The sequence below is a fragment of the Xenopus laevis genome, chromosome 9_10S (genome assembly GCF_017654675.1).
Source record: "Xenopus laevis strain J_2021 chromosome 9_10S, Xenopus_laevis_v10.1, whole genome shotgun sequence".
NCBI lineage: Eukaryota > Metazoa > Chordata > Amphibia > Anura > Pipidae > Xenopus > Xenopus laevis.
Window position 1 is genome coordinate 13,676,995 of NC_054388.1, and position 17,911 is coordinate 13,694,905.

A 17,911-nucleotide genomic window follows, 5' to 3' on the forward strand; every position below is an offset into this window, starting at 1 on the left:
TTTGTATTAAACATTTGTAGGTTTATTTGCAGATTACGCCATCACAATTCAGTGGGCTACTGGTTTTCATTTAGCACCAGTCTTCTACAAAAATAAAGTCAAGCTTTTAAATTAACTTATTTTATGTATAACTTAAAACGTATTATTTGGGTAAAAAAAAGAAACCTGGGTGAGTACAGTTCAACTGCAACAACCAAACTATTGGAGGCCGTGGCCATGCAGGAGTCAGTCGTGGGCTAGAAGCTCCTGTACAAAAGGGATTTGGCTACAGCAGACTGCATGATCCTTGCGGCAGTGCAAAATGTAAAGGTCAACAAACAAACCAATCAGGTGTTCCAGGGCTATATGGTTTAAAGGAGAATTCAACCTGTAATAAAAAAACCCTCCCCCTACCCTGGGTAGACCCCCCTCCCTCCAGCCTACCTGCCCCCCATGGGCAAATGCCCCTAATTTCTTACTCACCCCTCCGTGCAGCAGCCATCTTCTTCGGTAACCGTGTCTTGACGTCATTTTCGGCGAAAGTCATTAAGATTTCCAGAAATTTTACTTTTTTGGTGCATGAGCAGTGGTTTGGGACCAGAAATTTACGCCAACGGCCATGCACCGAAAATGCCGTCAAGACATGAAGGTTACCGGAGAAGAAGATGGCTGCCGTAAATGCAGATGCCAGAATCTGCACGGAGGGGCGAGTAGGGTTTTTTATTACGGTTAAATTCTCTTTTAAACAAAGTGCTTAGAGGCCATGGGGAGAACTGTGAATCAAATGCCCGCCACCCTTAAAGTGCCATTTGTCACTCAATTGTAAAGCAACACAAAGTGGAGGGCAGAAAATAAACGGTACATTAAATAGGGGGTGAGCAAAATGCTAAACAAACCCCAAAAAAAAAAAAAAAAAGCATTAAAACCCCCTAATAACAAAGGGGAGAGGGAGGGAAAAAAACAAACATTAAAATAAAGAGGTAGGAGAGACTCCTCCTTTTGGGGGTTCGAAACTTCTGCCTTTTTCGGCAGACTTGTGACAATGACCTTTCCTCTGTAAATGTGGCACCGCTCAGTACCTCCTATACATACACTGTTCCAAGACCCCAAACGCAGACCTGAAGCATCACAGGGCCCTTCATCAGACCAGCAAGGGGGATGGGGGGTATTGGCTTAACAAGGAACTGCTACAATGCTTTTAAAGAGGTAAATAGAAAACAAAACAAATGGAAGACAGTCAGTCTGAAGGCAGGAAAAACAAATATATATAACTCCCTTATGTCCATGTTTGTACCAGAAGTGACTGATCACACCCGCCCTGTGCCGGCCCTCTGAGTTGTCTGGTTCCTCCGAGGAGCTGCACTGCCTCTTCCTCCTCTGAATCCGCCACGAAAGCTCCGCCCCCTGAGGAACCTTCCAGAGACCCCAAAGGTCTCCGTATTCAGCTTCCTCTCCTCTGCCCATGTGGTGCGTCTGCAAAAGAGGCCAGTCCTTTAGTATTGCTCTGTAAGTGGATAAACTAGCTTCCTTATGGCATGTACTGCAAGCGATAAGACCAGTAACCTCAATTTAAAAAAAAAATTTTAGCATGGAAAAAAAAAAAAAAAAAAAAAAAAAACACAAAACAGGCAAGTTTAACTTTTAAAATCACCAAGTCTTTATTAAGAAGTAATTTATCAAACTTTGCTTGTGGAGAAAAGGCGATCCATCATGAGGCACTCTATTTCTCTTCGCCTTCTTTATAGGAGATAGCCAGGGAGGAGAAATAAGAGCACCGCATGATGGATGGTCACCTTTTCTGAGGAGCGCAAGTGGAGTTTCTTAATACAGACTTAGCGATTTAAAAGTTGAATTTGTCTTGTGTTTTTTTCCGTTCTATACTAACGAATTGTTTAAAAAATTAAAATTGATATTAATGATCCTTTAAAGCGATTGTTCACCTTTAAATTAACTTTTTTATATGATGTAAAGAGTGATATTCTGAGAATCTGCAGTTGGTTTTAATTTTTTTATTTGGTTTTCGAGTTATTTAGCTTTTTACTCAGTCGCTCTTCAGTTTGCAATTTCAGCAAGTTGCTAGGGTCCAAATTACCCTAGCAACCATGAAATAATTTGAATACAAGACTGGAATATGAATAGGAGAGGGACTGTAGAAAGAGTAATAAATAGTAGCAATAATAATAAAAATGGACATTTATCAAGGGTCAAATCTTTAATTCATGCAAGTTTTTTTGTTTTTTTTAAACTCCCATGAACCAAATCTAATTTTTTAAATTTGGGTGAACAGGATCGACTCGATAGAGTTTTAAAAAGACTCAAATGTCAGGCAGGTGGCAAAAATCACCAAATTGATCCCTGGACCTCTCCCATTGACTTATACAGCAATTCGGCAGGTTTTAGTCGAATTAGAGTTCTTAAAGGGTCAGAGTATGATAAATCTCGAAAATCTATGACTTTTTTTTTAAAACTTGATTTGAATTTGGATAACTCCCTAGTCCAATTTGACAGTTTTGGCCATTAAAAAAAAAAAACTCGAAAATTCAAATTCTAAATTTTACCCTTGATAAATCTGCCCCTAAATGGTCTTGCAGAGGATTTTTTGTTTAGATGTCACTCCAACTTGCAGTACAGCAGTAAAGAGTGATTGAAGTTTATCAGAGCACAAGTCACATGACTTGGGGCATCTGGGAAATTGACTATGTCTAGCCCCATGTCAGATTTCAAAATTGACTATAAAAACAAAAATCTGTTTGCTCTTTTGAGAAATGGGTTTCAGTGCAGAATTCTGCTGGATCAGCACTATTAACAGATTCATTTTGAAAAAAAATTTCTCCCCCATGACAGTATCCCTTTAATACCTAGTAACAGAATAGATACCTGGACTTCATCTCAGAAGAGATATTATCAAAGAAAGACTTTGACCGGTCATAATATGTGTTTGGACCCAGAGGGTCTTCCTCCGGGTTTCCATCACTATTCTGGGTTTCCACCCCAGAATCAGTCTTCTCTTCACCTTCCTTTTCAGGTTTATCATCTACAGGACAAAAAAAAAAAAAAAAAAAAAACATTGGGGCAATGTTGCTCATCAGAATGGCAGCTTGAAGATTAAATGCAAAGGCACCTTTGAAGTTTAATTTATCCTTAAACTCCTTATCCAGCTCCTCTCTGTTGAACTGAGCATTGGCCGATTCAAAGTCAAAGTCCCCTTCAAATTTGATGGCGTTTTCTTTCACGGTAGTCGGTCTGTTCTGTCCACGGGACCGATTTCTGGTCCGTCTATTCCCTGAAAGAAAATAGCGAATAAGCAGCTGGTTATAAACAGGTTCAAGTTTCAAGGGGCTACATGGTGGCAAGTGATATGGCAATCAGGGCAACTCCCAGCACCCTCTGTCCAGACACTGGTTATTAAGCAGACAGCTAAACAAGCTCTCTATGCAACAAATTTCCCAAAATCATTGATAAGTTACCTGATCTCCGCCGGGGAGGTCGTCTGTTCTCGTCATTTACTGTGCCCAGAACTGGGGCAGCTGGAGGTGGCACTAAAAGCACAGAAAAGGTTTTAGGTTTGACATATTCTCAACTAAAGCTCTACTAGATATGCCTGTAAGCAGCAGTCCTGTCCTGCTTTATGGCAACTGAGATTCTAGCTATCTGTATAACAGAGCATTCTGCCCCAGTGGCTGCACAGATCCTATCTGATCCCCATTGTAAGCAGCAGTCCTGCCTTGCTTTATGGCCGAGATTCTAGCTATCTGTATAACAGAGCATTCTGTCCCAGTGGCTGCACAGATATGTCTGATCCCTATTGTAAGCAGCAGTCCTGCCCTGCTTTATGGCCGAGATTCTAGCTATCTGTATAACGGATCATTCTGCCCCAGTGGCTGAACAGATCCTATATGATCTCCATTGTAAGCAGCAGTCCTGCTTTATGGCAGCTGAGATTCTAGCTATCTGTATAACAGAGCATTCTGTCCCAGTGGCTGCAGAGATCCTATCTGATCCCCATTGGAAGCAGCAGTCCTGCCCTGCTTTATGGCTGAGATTCTAGCTATCTGTATAACAGATCATTCTGCCCCAGTGGCTGAACAGATCCTATCCGAGTCCTGCCCTGCTTTATGGCCAAGATTCTAGCTATCTATAACAGTGCATTTTGTTGCAGTGGCACTATAGCCTTTTAAGGCCGGTTTAAATAAGCCAAGGACAAAATTGGCTTAATTAACAGTTGTAATCTATGAATGACTATGTAAAGTTCTGAAACAATACAGTTCACCTCCTCCCCTTCAGGAAAAAAATGAACAGGGATAGAAAATGGCAAGTTATGAATGTTTCAGAATAACCTTACCATTTAAGGGTGCTGGCTGAGATTGGGGGCCACTTTGCCGAACCCCCCTCAAACCAACAGGAGCCCCTTTCGCCTGCTGAACCTTCTTCTGGGCCTGATTCTCCAGTGGGCCCGTCTGCACAGCTTGTTCCACCATTGGGCTCTTCCTCACTGGGATGGAGGGAAAGCCAGCTGTGGGGGGGGGGAAGAGACAATTTGAGCTATATGGCTTTATGGACCCCACAGAGTTGCCGAGATAGAGAGATAGAGAGATAGAGAGATAGAGAGATAGAGAGATAGAGAGATAGAGAGATAGAGAGATAGAGAGATAGAGAGATAGAGAGATAGAGAGATAGAGAGATAGAGAGATAGAGAGATAGAGAGATAGAGAGATAGAGAGATAGAGAGATATATTCTCCTTTTAACCCAATACAAATAGGGCTGCTAGAGCCCTAGCTTCAAAACAACCACAAAAGCATGCACAATGATAAAAGTGGCTACTGGCAGACAGCAACAGTAGTATATAAGCCAAGCAGAATACGAAGCCACACAGGATATTAGCCATTTAAAGGGACACTAGCAGCAAGATATTTGTTAAATACTTAATTTAAAAGTTTGTTTAAACTCAAAAAATGCTTTAGAGGTATAAAGAAGCAATGTGGATAAGTTGTGCATTACCATCTATAGCCCAACTAACCTGTACAAGTCAAGGAATGAACCTGATGTACTAGATCAACTAATTAAACCAACTGTATCCCGGCAGTTCTTAAAAGGACAATACACAATAGTTAAACAGTTTCCCGTCCTTCTGCTGCAGTTGAAGTCAAGTTAAATGTATTGGTGCTCCCTCCATTTCCTGCCTAGGCGTGGGTATGCTGTATTTCTTTAAAGGAGAACTAAATCCTAAAAATGAATATGGTTTAAAAGCCATATTTTATATACTGAACTTACTGCACCAGCCTAAAGTTTCAGCTTGTCAATAGCAGCAATGATCCAGGACTTCAAACTTGTCACAGGGGGTCACCATCTTGGAAAGTGTCTGTGACACTCACATGCTCAGTGGGCTCTGATTGGCTGTTGAGAAGCTAAGCTTAGGGGTCGTCACTAATTATCCAGCAGAAAATGAGGTTGGTCTGTAATATAAAGCTGATGCTACAGGGCTGATTATTAAATTCTGATGCTAATTGCACTGGTTTCTGTGCTGCCATGTAGTAATTATCTGTAATAATTACTAATCAGCCTTATATTGTGACATTTCTATTCTATGTGTACTGTATATTGTGAGTGGGTCCCTAAGCTCAGTAAGTGACAGCAGCACAGAGCATGTGCAGTGAATCAGCAGAAAAGAAGATGGGGAGCTACTGGGGCATCTTTGAAGACACAGATCTTTACTGCTAAAGGGCTGTGGTTGCCTTGGGCTGGTTCAGAAGCACAAAACATAACGTACAACATTTCTAGCTTCTTCTTTAGTTAGGCTTTAGTTCTCCTTTAAGCCAGTAGTTTACAAGTTTTAAGCTTTTTGAAATATAAACAATTTCAAGCAAAGCTGCAATATACATAATTTAAAAAAATATGCAGACTTGATTTTTAGTGGCTTGGAACAGTTCTCCAAGTCTAGCCCCCTGCTTTCCTGCTGATTTGTCTGACTACTTTGCAGGGCTGGCTGACTACGGTTACTTTGCATCAGCCATCTGTCTTTGGCCTGCATCCTCCAAACCCCACAATTCCCTGCACACGTGATTTCAATATGGAACGGAACATCACAGTGCAATGTGGGTTATCCCTTCAGTTGTTGAAGTAGAACTCCCAGTACCCCCAGGCCTCCCAGCCAACAAAAGTTAAGACAGCGAAACAAAGCAGCATGCGGGGTTAAAGCTTGACACATGCACATTGAAGCCGTTACCATTTGGAGACAACTGCAGTGGCTCTGCCAGGACATCTGGTTCTGGGGCGACAGGCTGAGGAGAAGGGGAAGAGCAGGAGCTGGAGGCCCCGGCAGATGCCGTAGGGCTCCCCAACTTTTCTGCATGGACCGAGAGTGGACAAGGATGGGAAAGAAGGAAAATAAAGCAAGTTAGATTGAGGCATGATGCTCCAATCATGGCACAGAGATCTCTGTAAGAACACAATGGAGGAGGATGATGGCAAAGGCTTCCGTCACGTCTATGTCTAACCTGTACTAAAGGCTTCAACATCAGGTCTACTGGGCAAATGCAGTACTTACCGAGGCCAAGGGAGGCAGCATACTGTTGGCTCAGGAGGGAAGTGGCAGCAAGCTGGCTGTAGGTTGGCATCCCTCTGAATGGGCTGTAAGGCACTGAAGGCTGGTAGGAAGCTGCAGAGCCCAGAGAAGACTATAAATAGAAAAAAATAAGTTTTACTGAAAACCTTTTACTCGCCATCCCCCCCCCCCTCTTGGTACAGAGCACGGCTAGGAAACACCGCTTCCCCTAAAGATTCAAATATGACCCTCCTGGTATTGTACAATTGGGTTGCAAGGAACAGTAACACAAAAAAACAAGTGTCAAATTAATGAAAAATGTTAAACTGATCTATAGTTCATTTAACAGCGGCTGTGTAGCAACGGAGGAAATTGAGAAAAGAAAAATGGCACAGGTTAAATAGTGAATAACAGATAACACCATTATGTTCTACAGAGCTTATCTGCTGTGTAACATGAGACTTTACTCCTTTGAATAGCTGCCCCCATTGCTACACTTCAGCTTATTTATATAAACAATACTAGAGTTTCTGAAGCAAACACCAGTTTAACCAGTGCATGGATACACTGCATTATATTTGTATTACTTTAAAACATTTTCAATTTTGATGTTACTGTTGCTTTAAGTATTTAGCATTTACTCTGTAGCTAGGAAGTTCAACTACTATGTGGTAGGGATTCACCGAAACCCCTATTTTGGATTTGGCCGAACCCTTTGCAAGAGATTCGGCTGAATACCGAACCTTAATTTGCATGTGCAAATTAGGGGTGGGAAGGGGAAAACATTTTTTACTTCCTTGTTTTGTGACAAAAAGTCACGAAATTTCCCTCCCCGCCCATAATTTGCATATGCAAATTAGGATTCAGATTCGGTTTGGCTGAATCTGAATCCTGCTGAAAAAGGCTGAATCCAGAACCACATCCTGGATTCGTTGCATCCCTACTATGTGGCTGCAAGGCCATCTGACATTAGCAACCAGGTGTCAATGTCACTGTCAGAATGAATAAAGAGTTAATGTGCCAGTATCGGGACAAATTGCTAAATAAAACATCTGGCCTCATACCCTCTGGTTGCTGTAGTCCCTCGCTGTAGCAACCACTGACAGATGCTTCACACTTTCCTGCTAATTGCCCCATGGCTAATTATATGTCCATCCTGGATGCCCTGACATCACCCCTTCCCACCATTAAAAGCCATTTACAGATTACTAATGCACCTCACCCCCAGAGTATTCATCCTTGGCCGACACCATCATTAAAACATGTTACAGCAGGGAATTCTAGGACACGCGTTATACAATCACGAACCAAACCCAGCAGCGCTGCTCAATTAGCCAAAGAACAGCCAGAAATACTCCCTAACCCTTTCACTGCCAGACAGATACAGCAGCAAAAGCCCAAGGAGACTGGGAAAATATGGGAAAGGGGCCCCAGAAGTGTCAGTTAGTGAACAGTTATATCTTTTTCACTGTTACTAAATTGCTAGTTTATATTGAGAGTACACATCTGAACCATCTCGGTGCTACAGACTATTCACCAATTTGAGAAGCTCACTTTCACTTTATCAATGGAATAGTGACATGGCACCTTTTTGATCTGGTTATTGGGGCAGCAAGGAGCTCTAAATATGTATTGATCCCTAGCAGCTCTGAGCTTACTTGCCCTCGATGCCAGTGCAACTACCCACCCAACAGATACAGAAATGGAGCCTTCCCATCTTGATAGATAAACTTAAAGTAGAAGAAAGGTTAATTAAAATTAAGTAAACCTTATCAGAAAGGACAGCTAAATACACCAGTAAACCCTCAATGCAATGCTGCTCTGAGTCCTCTGTCGAAAGAAACCACAATTCTTTCCTTCTATTGTGTACTCATGGGCTTCTGTATCAGACTTCCTGTTTTCATCTTAAAACTCCTTGCCCTGGGCGTGAGCATGCTCAGTTTGTTCCTCTCTCTCCCCCCCCATCCCTGCTGTAATCTGAGCGGGGAACTATAAGTGAGCAGGGAGAGACTCAGGCAGGAAGTGATGTCACACCAAGCTAATATGGCAGTTGCTATCCTAAACAGAGCTTCTAGAGCTTTTTACTCAGGCATGGTAAGACATTCTACAGAATAAATATAGCATTCTAGCTTGTACTATTGCAGCTAATCTATTGGCAATTAAATGCCTCTGTAGCTTTCCTTCTCCTTTATATATACAGCTAGTAAAGTTAAATTGCTATAGGAGTCACAAGCAAGTGCATGAGATCGAGACGGAGTGTACCTGGACTATAGCAGGGTCCTGTGATAGAGCATGAGACGCTTTTGGGGGCTCACACACAGTGATGTCCTTAATGTCGCTGCCGCGGAAAATAATATACTCGTAGACTTCCTCCCGGGGTGGAGCTGGCCGGTCAGTTGGACGATCTTCTGTCCCAAACGAGCGGACTGATTGCAATTAGAGAGTGCAGATTAGGGAACAATTCTAGAGCGGAACGTCGCTTCATGGAATCCCTGAGGTGGGGGAATCCACTGCAATTCCTAATAAGGATGCACTGAAGCCACTATTTTGGATTCGGCAGAAACCCGGAATCCTTCACAAAAGATTTGGGCAAATACCGAACCCTAATTTGCCTATGCAAATAAGGGATGGGAAGGAGAAAACATTTTTACTTCCTCGTTTTGTGACAAAAAGTAAAGTGATTTCCCTTCCCTAAGTTGGATTTGATTCGGCCGGGCAGAAAGATTCGGCTGAATCCTGCGGAAATAGGCCGAATCCTGGATTCGGTGCAGCCGTAATGCAGTGAATATTTTGGCCACTAGGGGGAGCTGGGGAAATAGGGGGCACAATGTCCCTCGGGCAGGAAGGAGACACTCTGGCCTGAGAAATAGTTTCTATCATTGGCCCCTACCAATAGAGGGCAGTGTGGGGGGAATTGGCAGCCATACCATTGTACCCCACCCATGGAAGGGAGAATCACTACTATATAAGCAAAGGGGCAGTGCTGCCTATAGGGGGCAGTGTGGGGTCCCAGTCATTACCCGCTGACACCTGCCCCAATTACCCCGTAGGACAAGGCTCTGACAAACATCAACACTCCGCCCACTCCACCTGACTACGACTCCCAATGGCCTCGGCTATCTGTCAGCTGATGAAGATTTACACAACCCAAAAGCGGAGACCATAAAGCCCCAATGTCACCTCCTCCCAACACAAGGAGCCCGCTCGCACCTTTGGCTAGAGCCACAGTGGAGTTCTCGGTATCGATGGTGTACAGGATGCCTTCATAGCGGATCTGAGCCTTAGAGATCAGACTGATCTTGCTGCCGATGTACGGGGTGCCTGAGCTCATGATGCTCGTCTTTGGACTATGGCCCCTCTCTCCTCGCGACTTATCTCCTCAGGATCCCCTCAGACTGCCTGGGGGCCGCCCACTACTGCACCTTTTATACCCTCACCTCTGGCACCGCCCTCTCCCGCCCCGACCCACCAGGAGGCTGGACAGAGCAGAACCCGCAGCTTTGTTGCTGCGCAATTCGTGTTTTTTTCTTACCATACGCAGGGTGGTGACGTCTAACGCAGCCATTGGCTAAGGCTAATCCCGGCAACTGGTGACGTAATGCCAATTCGATAGCGAGCGTAAAAACACGTACAGAGCGTAAGTGACGCCTGTCAAAGTGGATGGTCAGCCATTGTCTTGGTGGGACACTGGTTCAACTATTATTTATAAAAATGTAGTCCTGGGGATGCACAGACCAAACAAAGAAACACACTGCGGTTGAGTAAACGTTTATTGTTTTAATACCACTGTTTAAAGGGGTTGTTCACCTTTGAGATAACTTTAAGTATGATGTAGAGAGTGATATTCTGAGATAATTTGCAATTTGTTTACATTTTTTTTTATTATTGAAGGTTTAATAACCCTCAATAATAAAGGTTATTATTTCTCTTTTTATTCAGAAGCTCCTCAATTTGCATTATAAGCAATCTGGTAACTAGGGCCCAAATTATCCTAGCAACCCTGCATTGATTTGAATAAAAGACTGGACTATGAATAGGTGTGAGTCTGAAGAGAAGGATCAGCAATAACAATACATTTGTAGCCTTACAGAGCATTTGTTTTTTCTTAGAAAGGGACAGCGACACCCATTTGAAAGCTGCAAAGGATCAGAAGAAAAAGACAAATAACTATAAAAAAAAATAATGAAAACCAATCGAAAAGTTGCTTAGAATTGATCGTTCTATAACATACTAGAAGTTACTTTAAAGGTGAACCACCCCTTTAAACATACTACAATTGTTGAGATGATGCTGTGAACACAACTAAGCGTTACGTTTTGGAAAATGTGTCTTTGAAAACTAATAAAGATCATTAAATAAAAAAAATGTAGTCCTTGCATTTTAGGATTTATTACTCTTAAAGAGGAACGATTGCAAAAATGAAAATATAACATAAGCTTCATCATACTGAAATTAGAAACTTTGTAAATACAATCAATTAAAAAATTCTGCAATGTTTCTGAAATATCTTCACTATTCCTTTCTCAGCATCTGTTTCTACTCATATTGTCTTCATTCAGGAGTTGGGTGTCAGATGAATGATCCAATATATCTTATAGGGGGGCTCCTTTAGCCTAGAAGATGTATTAGAGCTCACTCTATTAAAATCACCAGACACCACGTCTCTCTACATGCAGAATTTGTGCAAAAGGCAGTTATTTTGTTTGTACTGGATTTTGTAGGTTGCTAAGAAATGATGCCCCCTATAAGATATATTGGACACCCAACTGCTGCATGAAGACAGAATGAAGAGAAACAGATGCTGAGAGAGGAATAGTGAAGATAAACTTGATTATTTCATAAACGATGCAGAATTTCTAATTGATTGTATTTACAAAGTTTCTTACTTCAGTATGCGGAAGCATAGGTAACATTTTCGGCATAGTTCCCCTTTAACGCTTAAAGAGTCTATTCCCCGTGATGTTCACTTTTTTCTAAAAAAAGACATGGTCTATAACAATTTGCAGTTGGTCTCTATTTCTTTATCCTTTGCGTTTTTGCATGATTTGGAGTTTAAACTATTTTTCTTTGTTTCTCAACCATCCAAGCAGCTTGAGTGGGCAGATTGGAAGAAGGATTTGAATGGAACTGATAAATGCGCACTTGATTTTTAAAAGTGACCAATTGCATGGATGAGTGTAAGATTTAGTTGTCAGAGGCTGCTCTCACTCTATACCCTATAGTTTATGGTTCTATCTGGTCTGTAATTTAACCCTAAATGCCCCATTTTGTAAAACTATGGTGCAAAGGCCCGAGATTGCTTCCAAAAGTGGCAATTATTGTTGAAAGGACACAGGCTGGCGGGCCACCGGGAAAAAAAACAGTAGGCCCCTACGACCCAGATCCGCGATCTTCAGTTGGCTGCCTGCTGCGACCGCACAAAAAATGGTGTGGACCTGCATAAAAGCAAACACGCTCAGCAGCACACCAGGGGAGTTCGGAGGGGGGCCCTAGACAGAAGTTCCGATGGGCCCCGGGCCCCCCATTCTGACCCTGCTGGCATCAGGGGGGGACTTTAGCAAGGAATTTAGGTAAGAGTGAATGATTACATTGCATGTTGGGATATCCAACCTCCAGTTGTTTCTAAACTACAAGCCTCAGAATCAAATAGGATCCTCTTGGCACATAAAATAAATACAACGGGCACAGTAAGAATAAATACAGTAGTCTGTCCCTTTAATGCAGAAAGGAGGTCAAATTAGGACACTTGCAGAATATTCCCAATATGTTGCTGAAGGACGAGGGGGAGGGGGGGAGTGAAGGAAAACCTACTGCCCTAACTTTTTGCCATTCAGCGAGCAGATGATTATTTATTTATGCCAATATCCCAGCAGTGAATGTATTCTGTAGGTTGGTTGAAAGAGGAACATTTCTAGAGCCATATAAAGAGTTTTCAGATATTTCTCCCCTAACTGTACGGATAAAGGTGCACTTGTGACCATTTGTAATTCTATTTAGCAGAAAGTGCCCTACTGCTTAAAGGAGAACTAAAGCTTAACTAATGAATGATAGAAATGTTGTACATTATGATTTGGGCTTCTGTACCAGCCCAAGGCAACCACAGCCCTTTAGCAGTAAAGATCTGTGTCTTTAAAGGGGAAGGAAACCTAGTCGGTGCAAACCCCCCCCCTGGCCTACCCGTCCCGCTGGGCAAATGCCCCTATCTTGTTACTTACCCTTCTGCGCAGGTCCAGTCCAGGGAGTTCACAGACGACATCTTCTTCCACGCGATCTTCTTCCTGCTTTGAACGGCGCATGCGCAGTAGGATCATTTCGCCGGTACGATCTACTGCGCATGCCTTTTGGCGCATGCGCAGTAGATCCGTACCGGTGAAATGATCCTACTGCGCATGCGCCAAAACGCCGTTCACAGCAGGAAGAAGATCGCATGGAAGAAGATGTCGTCTGTGAACTCCCTGGACTGGACCTGCGCAGAAGGGTAAGTAACAAGTTAGGGGCATTTGCCCAGCGGGACTGGTAGGCCAGGTGGGAGTAGGGAGGGTGGGGGGTTTGCGCCAACTAGGTTTCCTTCCCCTTTAAGGGCTCTTACTGACGAGCGGTTGAAGCTGCGCTCCCCTGCGTTCCGTTTTTCTGCGTTCAGCCCCAGGGGAGCGCAGGAATAGACGCATTAAGTTTTTTTCCAATGGGGCTGTACTCACACAGGCACGTGTAGACTGCTCGTCAGTAAAAACCCTAAACAAAGACCCCGGTTCACCCTCTCCAGTGATTACTTGCAGGTCCACTTATGCCTAATTAATCATTAGTTGGGAACAGTTACCCTCTCCAAATTCTATACAAATGAATTTGTCATCCCCATAGATAAGGCTGCAAATGTATTTTTATTGCTACTTTTCATTACTCATCTATTCAGGCCTCGTCTATTCATATTCCAGTGTCTTATTCAAATCAACGCATGGTTGTTATGATACCTTAGACCCTAGCAACCATGTCAAAATTGCAAACTGCTGAATAAAATGCTGAATAACTCAAAAACCACAAATAAATACCAATTGCAAATGGTCTCAGTATATCCCTCTCTACATCATACTAAAGGTTAATTTAATGGGCTGGTTTAAAACGATATGGGAAAAAAAGTTTTTTCCCCCCAAAATGCATCAGTTAATAGCGCTACTCCAGCAGAATTCTGCACCGAAATCCGTTGTGAAAAAGAGCAGATTTTCTTTTATATTTAATTTTGAAATCTGACTTGGGGGCTAGACATATTGTCAGTTTCCCAGCTGTCCCCAAGTCATGTGACTTGTGCTCTGATAAACTTCAGTCACTCTTTACTGCAAGTTGAGTGATATCACCCCCCTCCCTCCCTTTCCCCCCATCCGCAGAACAATAGGAAGGTGAACCAGATAACAGCTCCCTAACACTAATTCTAAGCAACTTATCAATTGGTCTTCATTTTTTGTAGTCTTTGCGTTATTTGGCTTTTAATCGGAATCTTTCTTTCTGAATCTACGCAGGCCCTCTCCCATTCATTTTTCAGTCTTTCATTCAAATCAATGCCTGGTTTCTAGGGTAATTTGGACCCTAGCAACCAGATTACGGAAATTGCAAACTGGAGAGCTGCTGAATAAAATCCTAAATAACACAAAAACCACAAATAATAAAAACCAACGGCAAATGGTCTCACTATATCCCTCTCTACATCATACTAAAGGTTAATATAAAGGTCTGGTTCACCTTTAACATTCAAATGGGGGTCACTGACCCCATCTAAAAAACAAAAGTTCTATAATCCTACACATTTATTGTTATTGCTTCTTTCATGAATTATCTTCATGCCCTCTCCCATTCATATTTCAGTTGTTTATTCAAATCCATGCCTGGTTTCTAGGGTAATTTGGACCCTAGCAACCAGATCCCTGAAATGAGAACTGCTGAATAAAAAGCCAAACAACACAACAAAATAAAAACAGAAATAAAAAGTCAATTCAAACCCCATGTGTCCAACATTCTAAGTCACAAGCCAATAGTCAGGGAACTGTAAAACTACAAGTCCCAGCATGCCCCTCTAGCTGAGCCCCGAGCAGCTCGGTTAAGTCAGTAGCCAGGAGCATGTGAGAGGTGGAGTCTTGTGTTTTTCAGACCCCCCATGACAACAGCACCCCCTACTCCCCCTCCCTCTCGGTAACCCACAGCGGGCGGCAGACAGGAGTGGCGCCCGGACACCGCAGCAGCCATTTTGAATTGAGCAGACAAAGAGCGCGCGTTTCTTAGCCGGGAGCCTTCTCTCCGCTTCTAGCCTCAGCACCTCACCCGGATTGCCTTCCAGACGCTTCCCCGACCTTCCCCTATTTTCCCTGTCTCCATCCCGTCCCACCGACCCCGCTTGATCCTTTCCTGCCCTCCCAATACCGCTCGCAGCCATTTGCCCACTCCTTAAGTAGCCATGAGCCAGCCAATGGAAGATTCGCTCCGGTGTGACGTAATTGCCCCGCCGCGCAGGCGCACAGAGCTGCTGCCCTCCTGAGTTGAGCGGCGGAGTAAAGATGGCGGCGGGTTCGGATCTGCTGGATGAGGTTTTCTTCAACACGGACGTGGACGATAAAGTGGTCAGCGAACTGGTGGGATCCCTCGAGTCTCAGCTGGCCGCTGCGGCCCACCAGCACCATCATCATCACCACCAGCATCAGCCCCCCGCCGAGGCCCGCAGCCAGGCCCTGGCTAACCATGTCACCAGCCCGGGGGCAGGGGTAGCCAGTGCGGGGGGCCAGCCTGAGGCCAAGATAGGGCTCTCCCCGGAGCTGCCTAAAACGGGTGAGGCGTGCGGGCGTGGGGCTGAGAGGACACGGGGGGCTGAGGGAATGTTTTGGCGGCCAGCAGGGTGACTGGGAGCCTTGAGGGTGTCTGGTGGGTGTGATGGGCCCTGGGAAAGGCTCTGGGGGAGACACATGGACTTTGCACTTGCTGGTGATGGAAAACTGGATATTTGACTGACTTGGAGGGAGGCCAAGGGTTTGGGGGGCTTATTGGCCCGCGGGAAATACTATTGGGGGTCTACATGGATTTATGGAGCAGCTGTGGGCTGCCAACTGGATACTTGGGGTGCCTGGGAGTTTTGAGGTGACTTCCTGGGGTTACAGTGCTTTCTGGGGGCATTTTGGGGCTATACCTATCATTGGGCAGCAATCTGTCCTGTCTTATTTGGGCTCGTGGATCTGCTGATGGCTACAAGCTAGACATTTGCTGCACTTCGGAGTTTTGGGGGTAACTGGGAAGATGAGTGTCCCGTGGATGATTGTGGGGGCAGTTTATGTCCCAGGAATAAATCGAAGTACTCGTCTGAACTTCTGGTGCTTCTAATGCTTTATTCTAGACCATGGAATACTCTGGATTTTATGGGTGCTATAATGAACCCTACTAAATGGTCTTTGGGGAGAGAGAGACACTGGGTGATCGTAAAGCTGAAGTCTGTGGGACATCTTAGCTAGGAAATAGGTTTTGGGGGTGTTTGGATGAAATTGCATGCCATGGTGAATGTTTTAGTGGGCCATGTGTACTTGGGGAGCTTACACTCAGAATAGGAAACACTGGCACTCAAGGTGAAAGAATTGCAAGCATGCTTGATAAAGGGACTTGCCCCAAAACGTCGCACGTTCGCACTAATAAACAGCAAGGGTTAACCCTGCAATTCTTTCACCTTGAGTGCCAGTGTTTCCTATTCTCTATGATATTTTGGGGTGGCCGTACCCTCCTACACTGTGCACCGGGCTAATCAACAGAGGGAAGGTAAGGGTGTGCGCTTCTTCACCTTTTGTCAGTACAGAGCTTACACTGAGGGCATCAGATATGAGGCACATGGCATGTGTACCTGGGGAACTGCCAAGGAGGGGGGGGGGGCTGAAAGCTTTCTTGGGTTGTCTGGGGGCAAATAGAATCTCTGTATTATGTTCTCGGTTTGCTTTGTGATACACCCAGGCTTTCTAGTGTGTCCAGGTAGGATAAGGGCGCTGCTGGGTACTCTAAAGCTTTCTGGTGTGTTTGCCTTGGTTAGTGGGCACTGAAAAAACTTATAATGGGTCATATACACTCCTGGAATTGCTTGCGTGACATATTGGGTTCTTGGGTCATTTAATTCCACTTTCCAGGGGCCCATTGAGCTTTTGTTAGGAATACTAACTTGATGATGGGGTGCTACAGGTGAGCAGACTAGTGTGGATGCACAGCTGCATATTCTGATAGGTGTATATACCATAGCCCTTTCTCTCCTATATCACATTATCCTTTTTCCCTGCAGGAGCCGCTGTACCTGGAGTTCAAGGAGGTGTCATTAACAGCCGATCACAAACCACAGCACAGCCTGACGGGACTCAGTCTGCTATACCTGAAGCACCAGGAGCTCTTACCCAGGCTAAAGCTGGGGTTCTGGGCAACATGGCATCCGCTCTTCCCAATCACAGTTCAGGAAATGGTAAAAATGCCACCCTACAGACCATGAATGGGAGTAATGTTGTGATTAATTCGCACGGACCTGGGGTTCATGGAACCCCGTACCAGGGGAACAGCAATCCTGCTGTCAACATAGTGAACAATGGGCCGGCTCCTGTCACTAAGGGTGGAGTGAACCCAGGAGCCAACACCGTTATCCAGACTTCTTTTCTTGGGACTACTAATGTGGCGTCCTCTGTCATCTCTTCCTCATCCACGTCGACTGCAGGAGCAGCTGGGCAACAAGTTGGCATGGCAGGTGTACCCACGAGCGTAGCATTGGTGAGGCCTCTGGTGCACCAGGCCACACAGAACGGGAGCAATACTGTGATCAATTCCCCTCTGTCTACCCCAGCTGGGGTATCGCTGCAAATGAACAGTCAGCCCAGTCCCGCAATCAAGTCGGAATCCCCTAAAACTATTATCCAGCCCCCTCAGCAGAGCCAGCCTAACCCTGGCAATATGGTGTTAGCACAGACTATGCAAGCTGGAGGAGCTGTGTCTGCCCCTGCTACACCTACAGTAATGGGCAAAACTACAGTCAGTGCCGTGCCTCCCAACTTGCCAAGGACTCCTACAGCACCGGCTGGTGGCATCAGGGCTACAATCACTCCCCCTATGCTTGCCCCGCGCTTGCCACAGCCTCAGCAGAACCCAGCGAGCGTTCAGAATTTCCAGCTTCCGCCCGGTAAGTGCACATTTATTTATTATGCGACCAGTTCATTGAGAGGGAAGTTTCCTGTGAGATCTCTGGCTCTGCCCCTCTGCTTGTTGTGATTGAGCGAGCTGCATGTGGTGCTCAGTCTGGGACCAATCGCGATGTCAGGCTGATGAGAGAAGCCAAACATAACCTCTTTCAAGCTCATTTCACCCAACGCACACAGACTGAGGCAGCTGTCCCTGAGCTCTGT

At 44.6% G+C, this 17,911-nt stretch overlaps 2 protein-coding genes across 7 annotated transcripts in view; one reads left to right on the forward strand and one right to left on the reverse strand.

The window, feature by feature from the left end:
• Positions 1-10,034, reverse strand: lsm14b.S (LSM family member 14B S homeolog). Of its 2 annotated transcripts, XM_018237601.1 has the most exons (9): positions 9,732-10,034; positions 8,784-8,947; positions 6,525-6,654; positions 6,204-6,323; positions 4,322-4,492; positions 3,447-3,518; positions 3,101-3,262; positions 2,857-3,013; positions 1-1,452 (listed from the first exon to the last, which is right to left on the reverse strand). In XM_018237601.1, the coding sequence occupies exons 1-9, from the start codon at positions 9,850-9,852 to the stop codon at positions 1,287-1,289; spliced, it is 1,263 nt and encodes a 420-aa protein (XP_018093090.1). In that variant the 5' UTR covers positions 9,853-10,034; the 3' UTR covers positions 1-1,286.
• A 4,403-nt stretch (positions 10,035-14,437) lies between these two features.
• The window catches only part of taf4.S (TATA-box binding protein associated factor 4 S homeolog), a 32,379-nt gene continuing 28,905 nt past the window's right edge, over positions 14,438-17,911 (forward strand). The window contains exons 1-2 of one of the 5 annotated variants that reach the window (XM_018238218.2): positions 14,438-15,329; positions 16,810-17,688. In XM_018238218.2, the coding sequence (XP_018093707.1) occupies positions 15,062-15,329; positions 16,810-17,688 (1,147 nt within the window). In that variant the 5' untranslated portion in view covers positions 14,438-15,061. The other 4 variants (XM_018238219.2, XM_041579222.1, XM_041579223.1 and 1 more) reach the window with 4 other exon arrangements.

Excerpts from the sequence above, each read along its gene's own strand:
- lsm14b.S (XM_018237601.1), bottom strand. The coding sequence starts at position 9,852 with ATGAGCTCAGGCACCCCGTACATCGGCAGCAAGATCAGTCTGATCTCT. Across the intron at positions 8,948-9,731 it reads CACTGTGGCTCTAGCCAAAG|TCCGCTCGTTTGGGACAGAA; the intron begins GTGCGAGCGGGC and ends AATTGCAATCAG. Across the intron at positions 4,493-6,203 it reads ACTGCAGTTGTCTCCAAATG|CTGGCTTTCCCTCCATCCCA; the intron begins GTAACGGCTTCA and ends CCCCCCCCACAG.